Below are 14,942 nucleotides of genomic sequence, written 5' to 3' on the forward strand. Positions count from 1 at the left end.
AAGAAGCTCATTAGAGAGTCTATGCTACGGAACCCTGTTCAGGGTCATGAGGCAGCCTGGATGGGAGCGGAGTATGAGGGAGAGTGGATACATGCAGACCTATGGCTGAGTCCCTTTGCTGTTCACTTGAAACTATCACAGCATTGTTAATTGGCTATGTTGTTGTTGTTCAGTCACCCAGTTGTGTCTGAGTCTTCACTTCAGAAAGAATTCAATCAGCTATACCTCAATACAAAATAAAAAGCTAAGAAAGAAGTCTGTGCTAGGGCCATAGAGAGGCATTCTGGGCAATAAGACCTCAGAGAAGCCCTGAGAGAAAACGCGGGGACTAGGGCAGAAAGGATTAAGTAAACAAGAACAGATGGGGAGTTTTTAAATGAAACTTCCACATGTCTTTGCCATTTAAATGCAACCCAACTTCAAAAAAATTTTTCTCCTTTTTGAAAGTTACAACTGACACAAAAATAAACTCAGAATGAATTAAAGATCTGAATGTAAGACCAGAAACTATAAAACTCCTAGAGGAGAACATAGGCAAAACACTCTCAGACATACATCACAGCAGGATCCTCTATGATCCACCCCCCAGAATTCTGGAAATAAAAGCAAAAATAAACAAATGGGATCTAATTAAAATTAAAAGCTTCTGCACAACAAAGGAAAATATAAGCAAGGTGAAAAGACAGCCTTCTGAATGGGAGAAAATAATAGCAAATGAAGCAACTGACAAACAACTAATCTCAAAAGTATACAAGCAACTTATGCAGCTCAATTCCAGAAAAATAAACGACCCAATCAAAAAATGGGCCAAAGAACTAAATAGACATTTCTCCAAAGAAGACATACGGATGGCTAACAAACACATGAAAAGATGCTCAACATAACTCATTATTAGAGAAATGCAAATCAAAACCACAATGAGGTACCACTTCACACCCGTCAGAATGTCTGCGATCCAAAAGTCTGCAAGCAATAAATGCTGGAGAGGGTGTGGAGAAAAGGGCACCCTCCTACACTGTTGGTGGGAATGCAAACTAGTACAGCCACTATGGAGAACAGTGTGGAGATTCCTTAAAAAATTGCAAATAGAATTGCCTTATGACCCAGCAATCCCACTGCTGGGCATACACACTGAGGAAACCAGAATTGAAAGAGACACGTGTACCCCAATGTTCATCGCAGCACTGTTTATAATAGCCAGGACATGGAAGCAACCTAGATGTCCATCAGCAGATGAATGGATAAGAAAGCTGTGGTACATATACACAACGGAGTATTACTCAGCCGTTAAAAAGAATTCATTTGAATCAGTTCTGATGAGATGGATGAAACTGGAGCTGATTATACAGAGTGAAGTAAGCCAGAAAGAAAAACACCAATACAATATACTAACACATATATATGGAATTTAGAAAGATGGTAATGATGACCCTGTATGCAAGACAGCAAAAGAGACACAGATGTGTAGAGTAGACTTTTGGACTCTGAGGGAGAGGGAGGGGGGGGGATGATTTGGGAGAATGGCATTGAAACATGTATACTATCATGTAAGAAATGAATCACCAGTCTATGTCTGATGCAGGATACAGCATGCTTGGGGCTGGTGCACAGGGATGACCCAGAGGGATATTATGGGGAGGGAGGTGGGAAGGCGGTTCATGTTTGGGATCGCATGTACACCCGTGGTGGATTCATGTCAATGTATGGCAAAACCAATACAGTATTGTAAAGTAAAATAAAGTAAAAATTAAAAAAAAAAAAAGAAGATCCTGTGTGCTACAACTAAGACCAGGTGCAGCTAATTAAATAAATATTAAAAAGAAAAAAAAAGTTACAACTGCAAACACTTTCACAATCCATAATTTCACAAATCATGCACAATCATTTCTATCCTAATTCCTGTACCTTAAGGTTAACTTTTTAAATAAAAAAGAAAAAGAAAATAGTAAAGATATTTTGAGAAAAATGAACCATCCACAATTCCTCTCTAAAAGAAATCTTAACATTTTTTTACCTATTTCATCCAATTTGCTATATATATATATATATATATATATATATGATTTTAAAAGCAAAATCAGTGAGTTTTCAAAGCAATGAGTTTGTTACTTATTTTCATGTAACGTTCTATTTAATGTTTTACTAGCACTACAAATAATGTAGTAATTTTTTGGTCATTATTTTTAAGTTGTTGGATGCTATTTTGCCATTTTGATAACAACAATTTAAACAATTCTAATATTAAGCATCAAGGTTGTTTTACGTTCTATTCTGGATTTGCTATATAATTTGCATATAAGTGTATGTGTGTATAAATATTTTTAAGTTATAATAAAACTTTATACATGTATATTTTTTTGCTTCCATATAATTCATTCCTCAGGATAAAATTCATAGAAGTTGAATTGCTAAGTCACAGTATATGAACATTCTTATGGTTATTATTCTATATCACCATGTTGCTTTCTAAACAGGTTTGTACCAGCTTGCCATCATGATCAGCTATTTCAAAATCTTCACTGAATTACGGAGTACGAGTTTTTAAATGTTATATATATATTAAAATAATAAAATAAAAATAATTTAAAATGTTGCATTAGACTACATTACTAATTTTAGAGATGTAGCAATTCAATCCCAGAGAATCTAACTTGTTTAACATTGCAAAACTTATTAATGGCCAGGTCTTCCAGCTCCTTCTTCAGGGTCCTCACTGAAACACACTATCTTCAGTTTCTCTCTGGCTTCAGAATATTCTTCTCAGATAGGATACCAGACATAAGTCAAGGGCAAATGAAAGGTATAAGGGAATCAGAAAATATTCAAGAGGACAGATGTGGGAAGGAGACATGGAAGATACAACAAGGAGAAGCCTTGAAGGGCAATTTCCTCAGGTCATGCCAGACAATTTCCATTCCAGGCAGTACATTTACCTGTTTGCAAGCATCGAAGCAGTCAGGACAAAGGAGTTCACTGGACTAGATGGCAGCGGCAGCACAAGACGGAAAGCTTCATGTTAGAGGATTATAAGAGACAGACATTCACAGCTGCCGAGAGCCCCCTCTAAATCAGTAATAATTAGTGTTATGTCTTACATTTTCAAAGTACTATCGAGTTTCCACAGAACTCCTATATGCAAGCTGAGAAAGCCAAGGCAAGCATCATCTTCCCATTTCACAGATGAGAAAAATGAGGTTTCAGGGAGCAAAGGTACCATTAAGCACAACTGGCAGAGCAGAGACTGAAACTTTAGTCCCATGATGTTCTCCCATAGTGATGTGCCTTCTATTTCCTAGTCAGGTGAATTTACTAATAAAAATTAAAAACATTTCTTGAACTGCTAGATTTTGAAACTTGTTTTCTAAATTTTATTATTATTATTTTTAAACAACTTAGAAATTGTAAACCACAAACTGAGATTCTTTCTTCAGGCAAGTCAACTGATTCTTTTAAAATTGTTTCTTCTTTTCTGAAATGAGAAATTTGAGATAGTTGATCTTTAGGGTCCCTTTCCAATGTCTACCGTATTCCATGTCATTCGATGGGGCATTTTTCTTAAGTAAAACTCCTAATGTCAAGCCTCCTTAAACAAGCGATGTGCTGTAAGCAATTTCAAAATTTTAAAACAATACAAAGAAAACTCTTATTGGACACATATTATAATGACTGGACAATTTTTACTTCCATATCAAAATAGGCAAAAGGATGACACTGTTACTTTCACTTCAGAAAGATTCCAAGAGAAAGAACTGACAAGGAAAAGGGAACACCTTGAAGCATGACACCAGAAGAATATTCTGGCTTTCTTTGTTGACCTTTGAAAAGCACACCCAAGGAATAATGAGAAGTTATGCCGTAATTCAGGCCAGGTTCAGAAAGTTTAAGGGAAATGGGTAAAGTGCTCAGCTGGCCAAGGTACTTTTCAAATGTGAGTTTTCACCCCTGGTTAGTCATGAAGTCAATATAATCAGTAGCAATCTGCATAGTTTTAAAATGTAATGAAATAAATTATGGTAAGTTGTCAGAGTGTATCATAGAATGCAGCACAGTGGGAAGTCTGTTTTTTTTCTTTTGCATAAAAGAATGTTCTTTAGTGGTCAGATCCCAGTGAATAACGCCTGTCAAACCTTGATTCTGTTAACATGTGGTATTAGATATGCTCTTAACAAAGTGTATAGTGCATCACCAAAAGCTATTTAGTTTGGATTAGGTAGAGTAAAATAAAACTTCAAAAATCTTTGTTCTTTGATAGAATTTCTAAAATATAAAAATGAAAAAAACCCAAAGCAGTATTCGAAAATGATAAATGTCACTTTGGACTATGGCAACCCACTCCAGGATCCTTGCCTGGGAAATCCCTTGGACAGAAGAGCGTGGCGCACTGCGGTCCAAAGGTTTGTGAAGAGTCAGACGTGACTGAGCAGGGATAGCAGCAGCCTTTCGAGAACACTCTGTGCTTGTTTCTTTTTCTCATGTTTTACTTATCCCTTAGAGGTAGTCTCACTCCCCCATCTAACCCTCACTCATGATTTCATAAGGTGGATGGTCTTGAGCTGGCTCCAAGGAGCTGGTCCCTTGCTGAGCTCTGAATCTAGGTAAGCACTAGAGGAGGCAGGAAGACTGCTAGATGAAGAAAGAACAGCTCTTTTCTGTTTTGCTTCCCGTTCTCGCCTTCACCCCCAGCCCCACTCTCACCCACCCTCCAGCATTGCATCTGCACCCCAGACAGTGCATCCCAGAGGCTGCAGTTGGTTGCATTCTTCCCTCATTCTCACAATCAGCCTCCTTGTGGTTTCTGAGACGTAACAGCCGGTCAGCGTTTTCTCAGCAGAAGGCCTGTCCAGCTCCATGGTTCCTTTTTCAAGTATCCGAGTTCTGATAACCCCAACCCCTTCCTATAAGCCTCCATCCTCAGAGCTGTAGCTTCTTCCTGCCATTACTGCCTCCATGAGACCTCAGTGCAGCACTGAGCAAAGTGTTGTGGGCAGACAAGCTCCAGTCCTTGAAATGTTCGTTATTGTTTCATCAGAATGTCAATTAACTACGTTGCTAAGCGCACCGTTCAGTTCTGCCGATTCTTCTTCAGAGACAGACTCTCTCAAAAAAAAGAAGCAGTGAGTTGATTTGCATTCAAGTCAAACTCCTTATCTCATGGCAGACTGGTAGCAAACAGCAGATCGATTACTCTGAATAATACCATCTTAGTGACTTGCTCCGGAGAAGGTGATGGCACCCCACTCCAGTACTCTTGCCTGGAAAATCCCATGGACGGAGGAGCCTGGTGGGCTGCAGTCCATGGGGTCGCTAGGAGTCGGACACGACTAAGCGACTTCACTTTCACTTTTCACTTTCATGCATTGGAGAAGGAAATGGCAACCCACTCCAGTGTTCTTGTCTGGAGAATCCCAGGGACGGGGGAGCCTGGTGGGCTGCCATCCGTGGGGTTGCACAGAGTCGGACACGACTGAAGCGACTTAGCAGCAGCAGCAGCAGCAGCGACTTGCTCTTGGTTTATAATTCTTAACATTATAGTCACTCCAAGAATCACTCCTGTGGTTTCTGTCTCCTAATGGAGATCCTGACTGCTAGAGAGTTAGGTAGAGATATATTTTGAGTAAACTTTATTTTAATTATATATATGCATGTGTATGGGCTTCCCAGGTTATGCTAGTGGTAAAGGGCCTGCCTGCCAATGCTGGATACATAAGAGACGCACGTTCGATCCCTGGGTCAGGAAGACCCCCTGGAGGAGGGCATGGTAACCCACTCTAGTATTCTTGCCTGGAGAATCCCCATAGACAGAGTAGCCTGGCGGGCTACGGTCCACAGGGTCACAAAGAGTCAGACATGACTGAAGTGACTTAGCACACACACAGGCATGCATGTGTAGAAAACTGTGATATAAAATGTGCCTTACGGTTGTTACTATATTAGCCTAATGGACAGATTACATAGAAAAAAAATTTACCTAAGTCCCGGTTGCAAATGTATCTCAGGGATTCCCTGTGACACTATATTTTTAAAAAATTAGTAAAGGAACTCAAATAAAGTATTTAAGGAACTCTACTCAATATAAACTTCCACCTACAAATGAGAAAAAAGATAATAATAAGTGAGAGATAACTTACTCTATTTTCAAAGGTTTGACATATGGTTCCTTTCAAGACCTAGAAAAATGTATTAATTTGTATGAGTACATTGTGTGCTGGGACTTCACAGTACCTCAACTAATTCTGTGTCTTCTTTTATGAAAGTACTTGTCTCTGCCAATCATATTTATGGAGCAAAGGGTCACTTGTGTCAACAATTACAGGAGCAGACTATTAAAACTATTTAAATAGTTTAGATTCTACTATTTAAATACATCCTGCTAACTCAACAATGACTTCACTTAATAGTTCACTAACGTGTGTGTAAGGTCTATGCCTGTCAGGGTCTACTTCCATCATCAGATTTACTGCTGGCTCTAAAGGCAGCTTGGAGCTAAGAAAGCAAAGACAGCATATAACATCTGCACACCTAAGCATTAGCTCCTCACCATAAATGAGGTACACCCTCTTATCTGTCATCATGAAACTACACAAAACATTTTGTTGATTTCCTATGAGTGAACACACACACACACACTTTCTTTGTAGGGTGTCTGAAAATATGGGGCCAATGATTTCATCCTTTATTATAGAACTATCCATAGGGTGGCCACACAATTTATCACCTATACTGGGTCAGTACAAGAGGCAGGTAGGTGCCCAGGACCCTGAGACAATTCATGCGGAAGTCAGCCTGTGTCTTGCTCTGAAAATATGTTCACATATCAACTATAGGAACCATGACACAATGGAGGGGAAATCAACACAGAGTAAGTGATAAAAGGTACAACAGATCAATATTTCTCTTATGCTTCTAAATACCTTGCATATGAAAACTATTTCTAGTCACATAGGGTCTTTTCCCATCATATAGCCTTTCTTCAGAAAAACTAGAATATGTTAAGGTTCTACAAACAGAAACAACAACTACATTAGGTTAAGTTTCCTAGCTTAACCAAAGAAGGAAGTTATCTGAAAATCATGCTGCGGTTAAGGCAGGCTGGTAAAGTAGGGGAAAGTACTAGAACAAGAGATAGCAGTATGTGTTTCACTTCAGATTCAGCCCTTTCATAAACTCACTGTGTGACCTGTAGAATGCCACCTACCCTTTCTGGATTTCCGCTACCTCAGCTGTGAAATAAAAGAGTTGGACAAGATAGCTTATGATATCCTTTGCAGTTAGTTCAGTCATATGGATTCCATGTACACTATTCTATCTTGCATTATGACCAAACTCGAAACCATACAGCTCATCCCAAACTGAGTGCTTCTCAGTATCAAAGGAAGAAACCCCCAATACAAATTAATCCAACAAGAACAACATCTAGCTCTCTTCATTTGCAAGCATTTATTACATATAGAAGCAGCTGAAATGGTTACAGTTTAAGGAACAACAATTTTTAAGCAAACATTCTATTGAGAAACTCTCTTACTGCCTTCTACTGAGCCACTGAGAAACTAGAGAATGAAAACTACTATCGTTCCATTTGGTTCCATTCGGTCTGTGTAGGGACAGAATGAAGCAGAGCTGTGTCCAAGTTCTTCCTGTTCTGATGACAGATGGCCAGGCTTGCTGAATGAGAGCTTTTAAAAGAGACCGCGTCCTGCAGATCTAGGGGAAAGGGCAAAAAAGTGCTCCTGGCTCTCACCATCTCTCCTTGCTCACCATCATCAACAGAACCTGACATGAATTCCAAGCCTTGACCTCAGTTAGCAACTCAATATTTCCATGATGCCCAGCTCTCCCATGTCAGCTGAAATTCCATCCAAAGTTATTTCCTCTTCCAAGGTAGTAAAGTTGGAAGTATAAAAGCTCTATAGCCATTTTTTCTCTCTACAGCTCTATAGCCAATTCTTTCCATCTTCCCCCCAGATAAGTAAACTTAAAAACTGGAACAGTAGGGCTCCAAAATAAACACTTTCCACCACATTTATTTACCCCAGTTGAGAACGTCTTCATACTTAGCATACAAAGTGAAGTTCATTCTTTTAAATCTATTCAAATGACCTCTGGGCCATGTAGTCTTATTGAGTGAAAAATAAGTGCAGCTGCTAAAGGATAAGAGAACCAGCAAAAAGAATATTTCCTCTAGGAAACTATGATACTGGGAAACAACCATTATTTATAATAGAATTTGCCACAGGCAGACAATATCTTACAACTCAGACTCGAAAAATAAAAAGGTAATTTTCATACAAATATTTACATGAGAATTTACAAGTAAGGAATGTCACTTGGCACAATGCCCCACTTTGAAAATAAAAATGTGCTAAATAAAGATAACACTGATACCACTTTAAAGGATAACACCATAAAATATTTTTTAAAAATAAGTTTCCACCTTCTGCCAACTCACTATTGTATGATTGAAACTTGAAGTTAAGCAGCCTAACTTGTTACTGCTATTATATGTCCTCGTGAGAGGAAGTTAGCAGCCTAATTTGTTAGTGCTATTAAACACTGAAATAATGAAGAAAAAGACTATGACAGCCTCAAAGAATTGTTTTCGTAGGTAACGGTGCCTTGGTTTATGTAGAATAGCAAAGCACAGTCTAGGAAAGGAATGGAATTTTCCACTGGCAGTTGGTGTCACCTTGTTGGTAGCTTTGCAAGACACTAAATTCTAATTTATACTGGCAAAGGCTATGGTAATAACACTCAATGCCACAACTGACCTTTTTAAGTTGTGTGATGTGGTAACTCTGACTTCTTTTCGAGCCTCAGATGAATTTTATAAGTTCCTAAAGCCAATGGGTAGCAGATAACCAACTAAAGTGGTCCGAGGACTTAGCAATATCTATCACTGGAAAAACAAATTATTTTCAAAACTGTTTTCTACATATGCCTAAAAGTTACTTACTACAAAGAATAAATTAACAATATTTTTATAAATCAAAGAAAATGCACAAATAACTCTTAGCAAGTCTTATGACTGTTTAAAATACTACTTCTGTCACATCAGAAAACATGAGATATAGACTTACAATTACATGAGAATTATATAAAATAATTTGACAGATCCTACCTTTTTCAGGTACCGGATTCCATAGGTAAATATATAAAGGCCATATGAAAATTTCCACCTGTGGAAAGTTTAAAAAGCATTCTATGATACTCAGTTTAAATATTTCATAGCACATTCTGAAATACATGTGTGAAAAAAATTCCATTAAAAGAACCCCCCGACACACACCTTTGCCCCAACCAGGGATTAAACATAATTAGTGACTTCAGTTCAGTCGTTCAGTCATGTTTGACTCTTTGCCACCCCATATATCGCAGCACGCCAGGCCTCCCTGTCCATCACCAACTCCCGGAGTTCACTCAGACTCACATCCATCGAGTCAGTGATGCCATCCAGCCATCTCATCCTCTGTCAGCCCCTGCTCCTCCTGCCCCCAATCCCTCCCAGCATCACAGTCTTTTCCAATGAGTCAACTCTTCGCATGAGGTGGCCAAAGTACTGGAGTTTCAGCTTTAGCATCATTCCTTCCAAAGAAATCCCAGGGCTGATCGCCTTCTAAATGGACTGGTTGGGTCTCCTTGCAGTCCAAGGGACTCTCAAGAGTCTTCTCCAACACCACAGTTCAAAAGCAGCAATTCTTCGGTGCTCAGCTTTCTTCACAGTCCAACTCTCACATCCACACATGACCACTGGAAAAACCATAGCCTTGACTAGACGGACCTTTGTTGGCAAAGTAATGTCTCTGCTTTTTAATATGCTATCCAGGTTGGTCATAACTTTCCTTCTAAGGAGTAAGCGTCTTTTAATTTCATGGCTGCAGTCACCATCTGCAGTGACTTCAGTGCAGGCTAAACATGTACACTTACCATGAATGGCATACAGTAAATATTTTAAATATTAATAATTATATTTGTAACAATTTTTCTTTCATTCAGTTATTATGTTTGCCTACTCACTCATCTTTTCTTCCTTCAGCATGTGAATTTCCTCTAGTTCATGGCTCATGAAAGGATAGATTTGAACAATATGAAAGTATATAAGATAGTTTGGAATTCTTTGCCTGATTCAGAGATTAAGTAAATGACTTAACTGATGTTCATGTTTTTAAAGAAAACTTTAGTATTTTTAAAGTAGGTAATAGTTTTTCCCTTCATCTTTTTTTTTTCTTTATCCTATAGTTTTATTTATTTATTTTTTTTTTAAATTTTAAAATCTTTAATTCTTACATGCATTCCCAAACATGAACCCCCCTCCCACCTCCCCTCCCCATAACATCTTTCTGGGTCATCCCCATGCACCAGCCCCTCATCTTTTAACAAATTTTTATTGGCATCTTTCTGGATATGACTAAAGGAACCTATCTGGAATTGAAACCATCCATCTGATGTACAACTGTTAGCAACAGCATTATACTATCCCAAACTCTGTTCAGCTGTTAGATGGTCACTTTTTTAAGGGGGAAAATCTTTAAGTTCTCTTTCAATGTTAGATGAATTGAATGTTTACCTCTTTTAAAGACTTTACAAAAACACCAAGACTTTATATAACTTATATACATACTATGTGCACATATATATAATATATGGTTCCTGCAAAAAACCTCAACCTGGTACTCAATTCCCATTTTTTTATTTTTCTGAGTGTAAATAGTTGTGCCTTTAAAAACTGGTTGATGTCACAAAACAGAATTCCTGAGATCATGCTGCTCATGGTATCTTGGGTTACAAGTTGTAAATGAACACAAAGGAGAAAGTGACTAGTCAACTTTGCGATGAGGAAATTTGCTTTCTGTGTTTCCAAGCCATGTAAAAATTTCAAATAAGAATCTTTTTTTGTGCTCTTTGAGTCTGATTTATTTTCAGTTGAAGTATAGTTGACTTACAATGTCATGTTAATTTCAGGTGTACAGAACAGTGATACATTAGTTATACATTATATATACACACTGTTTTTGTTTACTAGCTAAATCATGTTCGATCCTTTTGCGACTGCCATGGACTGTAGACCATAATTATATATATGGTCTCAGTTCAGTTCAGTTTAGTCTCTCAGTTGTGTCTGACTCTGTGACCCCATGAATCACAGCACTCCAGGCCTCCCTGTCCATCACCAACTCCCAGAGTTCACCAAGTCGCTGTGAATCAAGTTGCTGATGCTATCCAGCCATCTCATCCTCTGTTGTCCCCTTCTCTTCCTACCCCCAATCCCTCCCAGCACCAGGGTCTTTTCCAATGAGTCAACTCTTTGCCTGAGGTAGCCAAAGTATTAGAGTTTCAGCCTCAGCATCAGTCCTTCCAACGAACACCCAGGACTGGTCTCCTTTAGGATGGACTGGTTAGATCTCCTTGCAGTCCATGGGACTCTCAAGAGTCTTCTCCAACACCACAGTTCAAAAGCATCAATTCTTCAGCGCTCAGCTTTCTTCACAGTCCAACTCTCACATCCATACATGACCACAGGAAAAACCATAGCCTTGACTAGATGGACCTTTGTTGGCAAAGTAATATCTCTGCTTTTTAATATGCTATCTAGGTTGGTCATAACTTTCCTTCCAAGGAGTAACCGTCTTAATTTCATGGCTGCAGTCACCATCTACAGTGATTTTGGAGCCCAAAAAAGTAAAGTCTGACACTGTTTCCACTGTTTCCCCATCTATTTGCTATGAAGTGATGGGATCAGATGCCATGATCTTCATTTTCTGAATGTTGAGTTTTAAGCCAACTTTTTCACTCTCCACTTTCACTTTCATCAAGAGACTTTTTAGTTCCTCTTCACTTTCTGCCATAGGGTGGTGTCATCTGCATATCTGAGGTGATTGATATTTCTCCCGGCAATCTTGATTCCAGCTTGTGCTTCTTCCAGCCCAGCATTTCTCATGATGTACTCTGCATAGAAGTTAAAAAAGCAGGGTGACAATATACAGCCTTGACGTACTCCTTTTCCTATTTGGAACCAGTCTGTTGTTCCATGTCCAGTTCTAACTGTTGCTTCCTGACCTGCATATAGGTTTCTAAGAGGCAGGTCAGGTGGTCTCATATTCCCATCTCTTTCAGAATTTTCCACAGTTTGTTGTGATCCACACAGTCAAAGGCTTTGGCATAGTCAATAAAGCAGAAAGAGATGTTTTTCTGGAACTCTATTGCTTTTTCCATGATCCAGCAGATGTTGGCAATTTGATCTCTGGTTCCTCTGCCTTTTCTAAAACCAGCTTGAACATCTGGAAGTTCATGGTTCACGTATTGCTGAAGCCTGGCTTGGAGAATTTTTAGCATTACTTTAGTAGTGTATGAGATGAGTGCAATTGTGCGGTAGTTTGAGCATTCTTTGATATTACCTTTTTTTGGAGTTGGAATGAAAAACTGTCCTTTTCCAGTCCTGTGGCCACTGCTGAGTTTTCCAAATTTGCTGGCATATTGAGTGCAGCACTTTCACAGCATCATCTTTCAGGATTTGAAATAGCTCAACTGGAATTCCATCACCTCCACTAGCTTTGTTCGTAGTGATGCTTTCTAAGGCCCACTTGACTTCACATTCCAGGATGTCTGGCTCTAGGTGAGTGATTGCACCATTGTGATATATGGTCTAGAGTATGGTCTATATTCTTTTTCAGATTAATTTCCCTTACAGGTTATTACAACTTATTGAGTAGATTTCCCTGTGCTATACAGTAGGTCCTTGTTGTTGATCTATCTTATATATAGTAGTGCATATATGTTAATTCCGTTCTAATTTATCCCTTTCCCTTCCCTTCTGATAAACCATAACAAGTAAGATTTTTTGTAAAGGTTATTTGAGGAGATGATTCAGGTTACAAAGCTCTTTTGAGGTAAGAAGAAAAGAACAATAGCAGTGAGCTCAGAGAGCTGAGTAAGACTTGATTGTAGACGCAAATGTCCCTGAGTTTCATTCCTGGACTGAATGACTCTTCAAACATCCTGGAATTCAAGTCAGAAGTAACCTTTAGAGAAGAGTTTTGAACTTTAGGATTGAAAATCATCAACTAATAATCCATAAAACCTGAATTCAGACAGGAACAAAAAGCAATGATTCTAAAACTTCTTACAAAAGCCTTCCTTTAAGTAAAGTCAGTTTACTTACTGCAGTGTCAAAGTCAAGGCCTTAATTTTAACCCCATCTCCATTATCAATTTCTTTGGTGGCTGCGGGTGAGAGTATCTGTGTATTTCTTTCTGTTAGGATGTATAAATTCTAAATCAGAAGTGAAGACCTGGTATGGTTCTAAGGGTATGTATCTCATGCAGTTATACAGAACATGATGCTAGGTTTAATGCTTTGCTGTTACTATCTTGAAATTCTGAATAATTGTTGAATAAGGAGCTCCATATTTTATTGTTCATTGGTTCCTAGAATTATATAGCTGGTTCTGGTCAACATTCATAGATTCTCTTAAATTTGAGCAAACCTATTGATATCTCTTGACCTCAATTCCATCTCTATAATGGGAGAGTGGTTTATATTATACTGTTTTTGATATTTACGCTGTTTTGATATATTGATATCCTAAGGATTTGATGGAAAAAGTAATTTCCACTTCTCTCTAGTTCCTCTGACTCATGATTGTATTAAACCAGCCTAATTCATGCATTTGCAAGTCACTTTTTGGTCTCTGAAGACAAGTGAATTCACAACTCCTAGACTAAATGATTTAAAGAGCTGTTTCAGCTCTAGAACTTTGTTGTCCAGTCACCAAGTCATGCCCAACTCTTTGTGACCCAGTGGACTGCAGCATGCCAGGCTTTCCTGTCCCTCACCATCTCCTGGAGTTCGCCCAAGTTCATGTCCATTGCATCAGTGATGTCATTCTATCATCTCCTCCTCTGTTGCCCTCTTCTCCTTTGCCCTCTTCACCTCCCCTTCACGGCCTTGTCACGTCAAAGGGACTTGCATAACTCAGTGAAGCTATGAGCCGTGCCATGCAGGGCACCCAAGACGGATGAATCACAGTGGAGAGTTCTGACAAAACATGATCCACTGGAGGAAGGAACAGCAAACCCCCAGTATACTTGCCGTGAGAGCCCCATTAACTGTATAAGACACTTAGATCAGCCAGTTTTTACAGATAACAAAGAAACTTTACGAAAGTCATTGGAACCCCTATAATCACTCATGTAACTACATTTTCTTTCATAAAATGACCCAGCTTTCATAAGACATAGGTTATATTATAGGAACATGAATGCCTCCATCATCTGAATAACACTCTGTGATGAATATCTATAAGGCAGAGTTTATTTCCACCAAATATCTACAGAAGCAATATTTTCAAGGATTTTTCCATATTCAGGAAGTCCTTTGTTTTATTTTTGTAGTGTCATGTAAGTTACAGTTTTAAATGGTGCCTTTCTACCAGCCATTAACACAACCCCTCTCAACCTCCCACTAAAATATCTATTAAAAAGAAAGGTAAATAAAGGTGCATGCAACCACAAAAAGTAAAAAATGACCTTGTACCTATTGCAGGAATCAAAGAATTTACAGAAGAAAAAAAAAGAATAAAATTAGAAATAAAAATATAATTAGAGGCAACAAGAAACAAGCTATTGCTCTTAAAGGAAGTAGGAAAATCTGAGTATATCTTCCTGTCTCCACTTTCTGCCATCTTGTACAGAAATGCAAAAATCTGCATCAATCAGAAACCTAGACAGCCCTCTGTCATGAATGAAACTTTTGAGGCAGGAGGAGAATTCCCCCCACCTTGTCAACTCCTGACTGTTCAAAAGATGAGTAAGAAAAAAGGAAGTATTTAGCACTCTGGGAGTTCCAGTTACAGAGAAGGTGACTTAGGGGCAAAATGATTCATGGTGGTGTTGCGTTCTGGAGGTTGGAGTTCTTACAACCCATTTAACTGACAGAGAACAAGATATAGA

General features: G+C 38.6%; 1 protein-coding gene across 6 annotated transcripts in view; it reads right to left on the bottom strand.

The window, feature by feature from the left end:
- CERS6 (ceramide synthase 6) overlaps positions 1–14,942 on the bottom strand; it is a 348,157-nt gene that overhangs the window by 144,259 nt on the left and 188,956 nt on the right. For 3 of the 6 annotated variants that reach the window (XM_042243775.2, XM_042243774.2, XM_042243773.2), the window contains exons 4-5: positions 9,116–9,173; positions 6,129–6,167 (exon numbers count right to left, since the gene is read on the bottom strand). In XM_042243775.2, the coding sequence (XP_042099709.1) occupies positions 6,129–6,167; positions 9,116–9,173 (97 nt within the window). The remainder of the gene's footprint in view (positions 1–6,128; positions 6,168–9,115; positions 9,174–14,942) is intronic. The other 3 variants (XM_060409808.1, XM_004004627.6, XM_004004628.6) reach the window with 1 other exon arrangement.

This window comes from Ovis aries, chromosome 2, assembly GCF_016772045.2.
Source record: "Ovis aries strain OAR_USU_Benz2616 breed Rambouillet chromosome 2, ARS-UI_Ramb_v3.0, whole genome shotgun sequence".
In the NCBI taxonomy this organism is placed as follows: Eukaryota; Metazoa; Chordata; class Mammalia; order Artiodactyla; family Bovidae; genus Ovis; species Ovis aries.